General features: G+C 39.3%; 1 protein-coding gene across 2 annotated transcripts in view; it reads left to right on the forward strand.

The window, feature by feature from the left end:
- The window catches only part of LOC110676026, a 217,585-nt gene extending 208,952 nt beyond the window's left edge, over positions 1 to 8,633 (forward strand). For both annotated transcript variants that reach the window (XM_021842385.1, XM_021842386.1), the window contains 2 exons: positions 1,793 to 1,941; positions 4,415 to 8,633. In XM_021842385.1, coding sequence (XP_021698077.1) covers positions 1,793 to 1,941; positions 4,415 to 5,112 — 847 coding nt within the window. In that variant the 3' untranslated portion in view covers positions 5,113 to 8,633. The remainder of the gene's footprint in view (positions 1 to 1,792; positions 1,942 to 4,414) is intronic.
- Positions 8,634 to 13,195: the final 4,562 nt, after the last annotated feature.

The raw sequence follows: 13,195 nt of genomic DNA on the forward strand, positions 1-13,195 counted from the left end.
AATGAAATCTTGTTTTTATTTGATAACACGAAAGAGCATGTTATTTCAACTACTTTAATAATTTTTCTCGTTCAAATAACGACTATAAAAATTGGACCAAATATGAACCTTCACACTTTTGATCATGTTGGACTTTCACCTAGTTGACAAAAACGCCACAGGGGGTTCAGTTTTAACACTGGGGTTGTTCCTATCTGACATTTCGGAAGGGACACGGAAAACAAAGTACACCCAATATTTGAGTTTAAACAAAGAGGTGTGACAAAATCTCAAAAACCGTAAAAAATGTTTTTTGGACTTAAACCAACGAATCACATTAAAAAATTGAGTAAATATGTGTTTCTGGTCTAAACTTAAGCGTTTGGTTCTAAATTTTGCCATGTGTATATCGTGTGGCAGGTTCGAAAGTACTCTATGCCCTGGGATGCCGAAAAAAAAATCTTTTACGGAAAAATCCTCGATTTAATTCCACAAACGTTAGTTTGGTCTTGCTGAATAGCTGCGCCTTTGCTGCTACGGCTATCTTAGCCAGATCTGTTTACCGCTTGTGCTGTAATTGTTTAAAAGCACTTGAACCAATGAACAATAAATAGATTTCGTTTTTATTTTTGAAAACATCTCTAACTTCCTCTGAATATCTGTACTTATACCATCAAAAGTGTAATTTCACGCTCCACGATTTAATTTTTAATTTTACCCAGACATGATAGTTAGCCATAGAAAACGACCGGTGAGCACAGATTTGACGGAGGTTTTTTTTTCTGATCATAACAGTCTGGGGAGCACCATGGCTCCTATTTGTGCTCCATAAAACCGGACCCTTGTGGATGAGATACGAAAGGGAGCCATTTTTTATCGCCAATTGCACACGAATGAATAAATTAGTGCGTTGTCCACCACTACTGGTTGTTCAGATGAGGGTTGTAGATAACGAAAGCAGAACGAGAGGCTTGCCCACAAGAAGACATGTACAAATGGTGATGCTTAAACGATACGGTAAGGAATATACTTCTATCCCTTGTAACGACCCTGATGAAATGAAGTGCCTCCCATAGAATAAGGCCAGTAGTAGCCCTTTTGCCAATGCATACTGGAGCGAAATGGAGTGTTTATTGAGTGGTAAAGCTAGCTTTTCGAACGAATCAATTAGAATAGAAAGGATGGATAGTAGCTAGTCATGTTTCAATACCGCTGAGCATTGAAGAGAATCACTTTTCTTGACTCCTAAAGATACTATAAGTTATTCAACAGATACATACGTACCTGGAACAGAACTGTAACCGATAAAGAAAACTATGGGGCAGAGTCAGAACAGTTCTAACTATGAAGATTGAATCCGACCAGAAGAAGTACAGAAGTCTGTAGTGTTTGTTGATGATAACTGTGGCAGAATTCTCCCTCCGGCAAGGGCAAACGTTGTGCGGTGAAAGAGCCAAGAACAACTTTTGCAATAAAGCTGAATAATGATCTGCCGCTTTTTTACGGCGCCGAATTAAATTTCCTCTCATCTGCTCGGGACACATTATTAAGACATAATACGAGCAAGACGATCAGCGAGGACGAGCCCTGGCCGTGCTTTCAATGGCTTAAGTTTTACTGCTAGTGATTACCATTCGTAATCATGTCCACTCATCGCTTGAATAGCCCAGAAAATGGGCACCAACATTCAATTCTCCGGTGTTTTGCTAGGCGCTGCTACAAACTATACAGCAGAAGCTCCGATGTTTATCGGGTAGATTCACAGTGTTTAACCAGAGGTCTTCTCTCTGTTTCTTCCCATGATTCATTGCAGTTCACGCCGAAAAACGCAACGAGTACGAATACGACCGTGTCTAGATGTATGTCAAACTGTGGAGCAAAAGTGTCCGTATATGCTGCCGGGTGATCGGGCGCCAGCGTTACCAACCCAGTATGCCGGCGAACCGACGTTTCTCTGTCGAGGTGAGTATTTGATGCATAAATGAACCAATCTAACAAATATTTCATCGCGATACGTAAAAAAAAAATAATATGCACATATTACTCAAGAAATCTCGTTTATGAAGTTTCCATTTAATCTGCCAGAAATTCCTCGGTTTTGAATCACATAAAAATGTTATTACTTATTATTTATTTTGTAGCAGTCCTCACCGAGATAATTGAAATTATTCTCCAAGGTGGAAAGCAACTTGAACGATGGAATTTCCATCAAAGTACCACAATATTCCATAATTCTTTCCAAAATAACTAGATTCCTTTTGAAACCGCATCATTCTCTCTGGAACCTCTAGTTTCTCTCAAACGTTCCAGAGTGCTCTTAGGATATCCAGAATTCCATAAAAAAAAATCATATATAGTGAGCATTGAATCACCTTAATTTCAGAATACTTCTCATAAACTCTCAATTCCCACTGAACACCCAGAACTCCCACCGAAATCAAAGAATTCTAATCGGAATCCAAGGATTCCAACTTGATGCCCATAATTCGTGCCGGAATTTTTATCACCAGTTGGAATCAAGCATTCTGCTCAAAAAAAATCCTAATATTCGCCATAAAAACCTGAATGCTTTCTGTAGCCTCCAATACAGAATTCTTATTAGACTCCAAAAACTTTCATCAAAGCCGCAGAATTATTATAGGAATCCTCGATTTTTTTTTACAGAATTTGCAGAAATCCCTCCAGAATCTTCTCAAAATCTCAGAATTCCCACTCACTGTAATCCCAGAATTGCTTTCAAGGTACTCCCACCAGAATCACAGCATTCCAATCGGAGACCCAGAGAACCGAAATTCCATGGGAATTGTCGTTGAAATCATGAATTTCAACCAGAACCTAAAAACTGCTACCATAATTTCGTCCAGAATCGTAGGTTTCTTCAATACATCTGAGGTTTTATCGGAAATACAGAGATTCCATAGGTATTTCAGAATTCCTACTGGAATCCAAGAATATCTAAATATCTGGCCTAAGTCTTGTTATAGGGGAAGACGGGGTAAGAGCGCCCGCCGGGGTAAGACGGACCACCTTCAGTTTGGCATGAAAATGACAATTTTCTTAAAAGTTCATCAAGCACTTTCAATGAACACAAGATTTTTGACATTCCGGAGCATTTAGTGTGATATTTACATCAAATTTTTCATAACAAATGTCAAAAACAAAGCTTCTGCTTGTCGATAGTGAATTTGATCTAAATTTAACAGACGCTCACTTAAGGATTTCGGAAGGGATTTTTTTGGTAAAACATAACAAATTACCCGTGTATGCTTTAACAGAAATGTGAACTATGCTTCGGTGAAGTGAAATATGAATTGTAAATATTATGCTTTGAAATAAGGCCATAGTTGTGAAAATTGCGCAAGCGGGGTAAAACCGACCACTGTTGACGGGGTAAGACCGCCACCCCTGATTTATACCAAATAACTGTGTAAACCATTTTAGAAGTTGTAACTACGTTGTATATTACTGTTCAAGTGAAATGACATCAATTTTTTGAAAAATACAAGCTAAATTCGCATAGTTTTTCCAAAATATGGATGTTTCAAGGTACTAATAAGTATATATTCAAGTTTTTAGGAATAATTAATCCTAAAACTGATTCAGTATCCACGTTTATCAATGTAGAATTCATAAAACATTATACTTTTTAGAATCACAGGGAACTGATATATTTTTTCGCAAAATCGTGGTGGTCGCTCTTACCCCGTGGGTGGGCGGTTTTACCCCGTCGCTAAAAATAATCGTGATAAGACATCACTTTTTTAAAGCTTCAAAAAATAAATATTTTTTAGAAATACAACACCTGTGATATTTTTTGATCATGCCTAAGGCTTCAATTCGACATGCTGCGTCGAAAAAGGATTTATTGATTCTTGATTTTGACATATGAATTAAATTGCTTAGGCGGGCGGTCTTACCCCGTCTTCCCCTACCCACCATAAAACCGGAACTCCCACAGGAATTTCCATTGAAATCTCAAAAATCCCATCAAAACGTAGAACTCACATTGCATTCTAAACAACCTTTCTGGAATCTTAGAGTGCCCTCCAAGATTCCTGATCCTCAACTGGAATCCACCATTCTTATAAAAAAATTAGCACATCTACCATAAGCCACTGCACAGTAGACTTTTCTGCAAAAAATGTCTTTAAATTCAATATCTCTGGATGCTGCTGGAATAAAATCGATCTTTTTTTTCAAGCGGCCGTAAATGAAACCTGCTTGATAACTTCCCACGAGTTCGTTTGCGGGGTTTTAGGGGGGGGATCTGAAAACGATTTTCGACAGTATTTCTCTAAAACGTTTTCTCAATACAAAAAAAAAATAAGGAGTATAGAAGATGGTTTCTTTTTCAGGATATAATTTATAGACGTTCTCATACTGTGTAATTTGTTTGAGTTATCTAACACTATTCTCATCATTCATCTGCTTCCAGATCTGAACATTCAAGAAACGGGCGAACAGCTGCTGAAATCCAACAGCGGACCGACGGAGTGCTGCTACGACTACTGTGGATCAATTCCGCAGTCTGGTGTGTGTGCAAGGTGTGATCCACTGCTGTACGACGATGACACCGAGGAAGATTACACGGAGGCGGATATGAGAAACGATAGCCCCACTAGTGGGAAACCTCCAGTTGCCAACAGCACGAATGCCATCAGCAGTAGCAGTAGTAGTAGCCACGACGAAAGCAGTAGTACTAGAAGGAACCTCCTCGAAGAGCTACGATTCAGTAGCGAGCTGCCGCCCCGATTAGCCACGTGTCCGAGCATAACAAGCGCAACAACCCCGTCATCACCTTCGGAACATTGCAAATCAGCGCAGCAGCTTCTGCTTCAACGACAACAACAGCAACCACCCAGCAATCCTAATGCTGCTGTTACTTTTCCATCAGTGGCGCCGTCATCGGCATCGACGGCGACTACTGGAACTACGACGACGACGACGACGGCAGCGGCGACAGTGGCGTCCTCTTCAGCTTCATCGCTAGCATCATCGTCATCATTTATTAAACTAACTAGTATAAAGTCGATTTATAACGCTTACTTTAATAATTCGTGGACGATGAGGTTGCGATGTCTAGACGAATTTGTTGCATGGACAAAAATCCTGCTTCAGTTGGCCGGGTTATAGTTAAGGCAAAACCTTTGGGCGCAAACCGGTTGAGTCGGAAGAACACACAATCACTAAACACTCGGATACACTCACACACACTTGGGTACACACTTGAAGGAACATCGTCAGGCACGCTGACATGAAACCGAAATACGCCCAGCAAAAAGAACTGCTCGAGAAAATGCAAAACAAACAAAAACCAACTCAGAGTTAAACGAAAACAACAGAAAACCCCGAATTGTAACATCAAATAAACAAAATAATAAAAAGTTCAAGCACAAATGCTCGGAGAAGAAACAGGAGATTCAGTCGATCAAATGTCCGATTTGCAGTGCGAATCTGATCGATAGAAACGAGATTATTGAGGAATCGTAATTTGCGACGGATAGCAACAACAGCAACAGCAAACATCAACAAACACAAAACAAAACAGATGATTAACAGATTGAAGCACAAAAATTTAATAACCAGCTGCTGCTCCCCTCGAACTCGTGGGTGCCACTCGGTCGATCGTTTTTCTTCGGAACTGTGACGTGGCGTGGATCGATTTGGGTCCAGTTCGTGTTCATAGGCCGTCAGTTATGGGGGAGGAAAATAAACAAAAATTTCCAGTGCAAAATAGCGTGACGTTTGCGTGCTTTCGTGGGTGCGATTGATGATGTGAGTTTTCATGACGGGAATTGGCTGTGCTTGGGTTAAGAAGGTTCAAACGGTGATTTTTCCTTGGGTTAATTGGGAAACGAATGACTGACAGTGGCAAAGCGATCGTGAATGGCACCCTCAGAGTTGAAATATGGAGACGGCGAGAAAAAGTGACAAAATAATAAATGGAAAATGGACAGTTTTAGGTGAAATATTAAAGAAATTATTAATTGTTAAGTAAAGTGAGAAAACTAATAGACGTAAACGAAAGCTAACAGTAGAAGAAGATAAGAAATGAAAAGGTTCAACAGATAAACAAAAATAAGCAGTTTTTACAAGCTGCTGAAACAACACGTGTAAGCAAGCCAGTATTTTTCGAGTTCGATTTTTTCCGTTGTTAAGTTTCAAACTATTTTCGAGCGTTTTAGTGGAGCAAACAGCAAACCGAAACCAAATCAGTGGAGAACGATGTACATCGAGCCGGATCCGTCGTCACGGGCTAAGGTTTGTTTCGAGACAAATTTCTTGGTAATTCTATTGCTGCCAATCGGAATGACGATGAGAATTGTTTGGACAGAGCAAAAATCAGCAGAAATCTATTGGAAAATGTCGACTTCAGGAAGCACGGAAGGTACACCGGAAGAAGTGAAGCAATGTGTAGTGTGAAACCAGCGACCAGTAAAAAAGACACACGGTTTTTGAGTACATTTAAGTCGCTACTATTATAATTAGTCCGTCAATTTTTACAACAGTCGTTGTTAGTTGAACATACCAAAAACACGTGTGTGAACTTTGTGGGAGTAAACCTTTTAGACGCCGGAACAAAGGTCCTAAGGGATGCGGTGATCTCTCCCAGTGGACTTGTAAAACTTAGTGAACAAATCAAGAAAAACCACCAATAAACTCTACTTATCTAATCGTGAAAGGTAAATGCACTAGAGGGAATTAGAAGCCAAAAACAGAACAAACATAAAGAGTACAGTTTCTTAACTTTTATACTCGTTGTTGAGAAGCATAGCAAATCAAGTCGATTGGAGTGCTTTTGTTTATCACAACCCTTCACTTTCACGTTTCTGTGAACAAAAATCTCATTAAATCGTGAACGCATTCCTTTGTCTGATGTGTGAGCGGCCGAGATCAGAGTACACGAACACCGGCACAAGTGAGGAATGCGATAGAATGCAACTCTAGCGAACATACACACTCTCACCCCTACAAACCTATCGTAAATTGTAAACCTTAGATCGAGCAAAGTGAAATTAGAATAAACGGTCACCATGTTTGAAAATCATTGTGTGGTAAATTGTTGCGTCAAAGACCTGGCACTCACCTTCTCTGCCGTATCTGGTGCGGTCAAACGATGTTAGGGCTGGAACCTTCGATTGGTTCATCCCTAACCTTTTGAAACTCCCAAACCAATATTCGACGGCAGTTAGGCAGAACCAGAGTAGGAATAGGAACAAATCGTTCGGCCCAAACCAACAGAAAAAAAAAACTACGAAATACTGAGAACAACAGCATCAGAAACTTGCTCCGGTCATCGGTTGCGATCGAAGCACAAAAGAAAGAAAACCTAAAGAATAATAATAAAAAACAAAATTGTTAACGTTCGAAAGCCATATTTTTAGCATTTAAATAGTAATTAAAACAAATGAAATTATAATCAATATTTGTTACATAAATGTGAGATTTAAAACGGAAGCTGAGACTTATAAGGAAGAACAAAAACCAAAAGATTCAGCTAATGGAGAGCAAAAGCAGCAACAATAAAGGGCATCGTTTATGCATAATCAATGAACGATCGGAATGGTTGAGCGTCTAGAAGGAAAAACCAGTGAAACATACCCCTAGTGACGTCACCAAGTTGTAATGTTAATCGTGTAGGTCAAATGGTAAACAAATAAACACAAATTATGCAGAGGAAACCCACCCGAAGTTTTACGAAAGATCCTAAGTTTACACTGCTAGTGCCAGAAGTGCGGTATTGTTGAGTTTTGATTTTTGTCTATTTATTGTGCATATATTTTCGAAAATTTATTTTTATAGAGATTGCAGAGTAAAAACTAACAGTGTTAATAGTAAGTAGAACGACGTCCTAACATCAGAGAGCGTGAAAATGCTTCTGAAAAACCGAAACGAATCGGGAAGAAAACAGAAAAAGGATGCAAACAGAACAGAAAAAAATGTTAATCTAAGAATTATTAGTGGAAAACACAGGAGGAATAGGTCCACACTGAAAAAAAAAACAAAACCTAGAGTGTATAGATTGAATTTGTACTATTTTTTAGGAATAAACAATAAAAGAAGACAACGGCACAGACACAACACTCACAATTGACACTATCTATCTCTTTCCCTTATCACACGAACAACAAAGAGTAAAACAGTAAGTAGCGAACACGAGAGCTCGTTCGAATCCGAGACGCCATAATTGTACAGTAGACGATATTGAAAAAAAAAAAAACTGTTTCGAGCTCCTCTTGTTTTAGTTCACCGCCGAAAACCCGAAGCTACGTTCACGTAGCATGAAGTTTACGTACATTAAAAACACTCGAAACAACAACTACTACTTAGAACTTAGTATTAAATTGGAAGACAGCCGTGGAAATCGTTCTTCCTGCGAAAAGGTTAAAACATTGAATACAGCAAAAAAACAAACAAATAATTGATTACAATTATTCTACTAGTGACGATAAAATTAAAGATAAAACATTAACAACAGAACAAAGAAGGCATTATGCAACACGCAAGAGACAGAAAACGAAAATGGAAATCAAATCTATTACATATAAAGAAACAAAACAAATATATCTCTATCTAAGAACACCCTATAACTTATCACTAAGACGAGGTGAGGAAAAAGAACACAGCACAAATAAGACACTGCGAGACGAAAGTAGGACGAAAAGGAACGAAAAAGACGCCCGCAGATTCGCAATAATCTATTTCACGACCACACTCACATCAACACATACATACACACGCCCCAAATTTCAGAAAACTTTTATCCACAGCCAGTTGATATGTTGCATGCGGCAGCAACTTGAGTAATTTCCAAAAAAGCACAACAATTTTTCGCCAAACCTGGAATATTGCACTTCTTTGGTTAGGAAACTTTTAAGGACTATCGTTGACCAATTCAGATTAGGCGCCATTAACAAAAAATACAGGAATTCAAGACGTGGACTGGACATGACATTAGACGAGTTTTTTTTTTAAGTTGTGACAAAAACAGAGATGGAGGCACTCGTGCCAAAATGGTTTTAAGACGAAAGATCCGTTTTTTAATGTAAAAAAATATTCTATTAATTTAACGGAGTTTGTTCACTACCTGAAAACACTCAAATCGACAACCCTTTTTCAGTTACATCCTGCAGCTTGCCAGAACATTACTGCAGGTAACTCATACAAGGAACCTTGAAAGAAGTCATTTAGAAATTCCTTGAAAATTTTATGGAAGATACTACTAGAAGTAGGGAAAGTGTACCAGTTATAGCCATAGTGATTCTTCATTTCGCCATGTGTAAAATTTTGATAACTTTAACATTTTACTCTTTTTGATTGGCTTAAGGCCGGTTTGCTACTGACAAGAGAAGGAATCGCCTATCTCGATGCGTGGAAAATTTCTCCCAAGAAATGGTCAAGAAAATCACATTTTCGTAGTACGCAGTTGAGAAGAAATGTCACTTCAAAGGGGGCTCTTTGTAGGACATTTCTTGACCCTTTCAATCAAGAAATTTCTTTACTTTTCTTTAGCGAAACAGCATACTTAGCTTTAAGGTGAAACATCTTGGAATCCAAAGATAGCCATCACAATTGCCGATTAATGTCCCTACTCGCGTTTTCAAAGGCACTAAACTGGAGAAATAGTAGGCAAACGTTCCTGTTGCAGAGTTAGTAAAAAACTTGTGACTTGGTTAACGTCTAATGGGAAGTATGCACTTCAACAGAAAAGTAATCGCCTATCTCGATGCGTGGGAGATTTCTTGCAAGAAATGCTCAAGAAAAGCATTTTTCTTTGATCGCAGTACGCAATTGAAAAGAAATGTCAATTCAAATGGGGCTCACTGTACTTTTTGACCATTTCTTGTGCAGAAATTTTTACTTGTCTTGAGCTGAACAACATACCTAGAATGGAATGAAAATTTTGGGGTCTATTTTATAAGTCGAGTTGAACAAGAGACACTGCGAGACGAAAGTAGGACGAAAAGGAACGAAAAAGACGCCCGCAGATTCGCAATAATCTATTTCACGACCACACTCACATCAACACATACATACACACGCCACAAATTTCAGAAAACTTTTATCCACAGCCAGTTGATATGTTGCATGCGGCAGCAACTTGAGTAATTTCCAAAAAAGCACAACAATTTTTCGCCAAACCTGGAATATTGCACTTCTTTGGTTAGGAAACTTTTAAGGACTATCGTTTACCAATTCAGATTAGGCGCCATTAACAAAAGATACAGGAATTCAAGACGTGGACTGGACATGACATTAGACGAGTTTTTTTTAAGTTGAGACAAAAACAGAGATGGAGGCACTCGTGCCAAAATGGTTTTAAGACGAAAGATCCGTTTTTTAATATAAAAAAATATTCTATTAATTTAACGGAGTTTGTTCACTACCTGAAAACACTCAAATCGACAACCCTTTTTCAGTTACATCCTGCAGCTTGCCAGAACATTACTGCAGGTAACTCATACATGGAACCTTGAAAGAAGTCATTTAGAAATTCCTTGAAAATTTTATGGAAGATACTACTAGAAGTAGGGAAAGTGTACCAGTTATAGCCATAGTGGTTCCTCATTTCGCCATGTATAAAAATTTGATAACTTTAACATTTTACTCTTTTTGATTGGCTTAAGGCCGGTTTGCTACTGACAAGAGAAGGAATCGCCTATCTCGATGCGTGGAAAATTTCTTCCAAGAAATGGTCAAGAAAATCACATTTTTCTGATCGCAGTACGCAGTTGAGAAGAAATGTCACTTCAAAGGGGGCTCTTTGTAGGACATTTCTTGACCCTTTCAATCAAGAAATTTCTTTACTTTTCTTTAGCGAAACAGCATACTTAGCTTTAAGGTGAAACATCTTGGAATCCAAAGATAGCCATCACAATTGCCGATTAATGTCCCTACTCGCGTTTTCAAAGGCACTAAACTGGAGAAATAGTAGGCAAACCACGGTAAAAAGAAGCAAGGTATTATACTCCGAAAAATGACATTTGGCAGTGACGTCATTCCTATCGCTAACTCGAACGAGTGAAAAAGAAAGCAAGGCCTTCTCTCCTTTACTATCCTCAAGGCCTCATGCTTGGCGATAGGAATGACGACACATGTTTGATGGAAAATCGTTATTTACACGTGGGAATAGCCTACCTTGTTGTGTCTACCGTGAGGCAAACGTTCCTGTTGCAGAGTTAGTAAAAGACTTGTGACTTGGTTAACGTCTAATGGGAAGTATGCACTTCAACAGAAAAGTAATCGCCTATCTCGATGCGTGGGAAATTTCTTGCAAGAAATGCTCAAGATAAGCATTTTTATTCGATCGCAGTACGCAGTTGAAAAGAAATGTCAATTCAAATGGGGCTCACTGTACTTCTTGACCATTTCTTGCGCAGAAATTTTTACTTGTCTTGAGCTGAACAGCATATCTAGAATGGAATGAAAATTTTATTTCTGACAGTCACTTATATCGCGCTGCATGGATTACTGTGATCCGACCGACTACTGTGATTTGAAATACTCCTCCCTAATCCGAGACGTCAAGTAACTCACAAAACCGGTGTTGTTCCTGGACACGACATAAAAATTAACAAGGTAGGCTCTTTACTGATGTAAATATCCCGTTTGATTGTAAACATGTGGCGCCACTCCTATCGTACCATATAGGGAAACTTACACTCAGGCAAATGGACTATCGAAATATATAGGAACCACTTGTGAAAATTCATCACAATAAATCGGGTTGAAGTCCATAGCTTTGCCTTATGAAACCGAATTTTGTAAACAAAAAAATGTTCTCGCGGCAACCTGGAATCGAACCAAGAACCTTGCGATCGTTAGGCCCGTGCGTACACCACGCGCCTATCGACGAAACGACATATAAAGCGTTCGTATTGCAATAACCGTTCCACCTTGCATAAGGCAAAATATATGCATTTCGATAGTCTAGTTCAAAGCGTGTACGGCTATTATCGAATTCGACTATTATCGAAAACCAAATTTCAAACGCCAAATACACAATATTTTTCTATCAAAACACACCAATGAATACATTCAGATGATTCTTTGTTCTGTTAGTTTTCCGCTGACGAAATTTCCGAGACTGAACAAACAATATCACCAGAGATGTCATCAATTCTAATGAGCACGCCTCAGAATGTGACTGATTTGGAGCTGCCGAACAGAACTGCTATGGAAAAACTGCCGAAGAGAATAAGGCTGCCGACAATAGTCACACTGATAAGAGATGTTCGCAGCGTTGTAAAAACGTTTCCAAAAACATTTCAATAAACATGTCAGTGTGAATCGATAGAGGATTGAGTAGCGCATAAATGTAAACAGAGAAACACGTAAGTGGTATTGTTGATGTCTGAGAAAATTACAAAAGAAGTGTGGCATCGGCTTAGACTGCCGAGAATACGTAAGTTCCCCTACCTTCCGGACCACTAGATCATTATTTTTTGCAAATTTGTTCGAGGTGGATAGGAATGACGTCGTCAGGTAGCTGTCAGTTTTCGGAATATATCACCTTCTTGATATAGTACTGCAAACTGTCGTGAACAAAGTGGTAGCGGATACTCGCGTGCTTCATGCGAGGGTTACACGAAGCCATGCTGATTGCAGACTGATTGTCGCACTTTATCGGTACCGGAATTTCTTCAAACAGCTGCGAACGTAGGGTGTTCCACCACATTGCCTCTTGGATGGTGCGAGACATGCCATGTACTCCGCCTCACAAGATGATAAAGCAACGATGGGCTGCTTCTTCACGTGTATCTTCTGTTGTCTGGATATCCTCAACAATTGGTATCGCTAAAGCCAACCAGTTCAGCAAATGCGCAACTTGAATACGAATTATCTTCTTGACTGCTTTCCAATGCTGTTGTCCCGGATTGACACTAAACTGGCTCACAGCATTCACCGCGTAGGCAATATCCGGACGGGTCACCTGAGCTGCGAACGGCAGACAACCTACGGATTCCTTGAACTGAATTTTCTTCATTTCCTCGAAAGTTTCTTGGTTCCATCGATTTGCTCAGCCTCATAGCAGGATCCGCAGGCGTCGCAACAAGTTTCGAATTGGCCGTGCCAAAACGTTGAATGATGTCCTTGATATACGATTCCTGGTCGAGCCATAGCTTTCATTCCTCTCGCTTCCTCGTGATTTGGATTCCCAAACAGTACTTGGCCTCATTTTGAAATGCTCGCTCAAATACGCCTTCAGTTTTTG

The sequence above is a fragment of the Aedes aegypti genome, chromosome 2, assembly GCF_002204515.2.
Source record: "Aedes aegypti strain LVP_AGWG chromosome 2, AaegL5.0 Primary Assembly, whole genome shotgun sequence".
NCBI classification, from domain to species: Eukaryota; Metazoa; Arthropoda; class Insecta; order Diptera; family Culicidae; genus Aedes; species Aedes aegypti.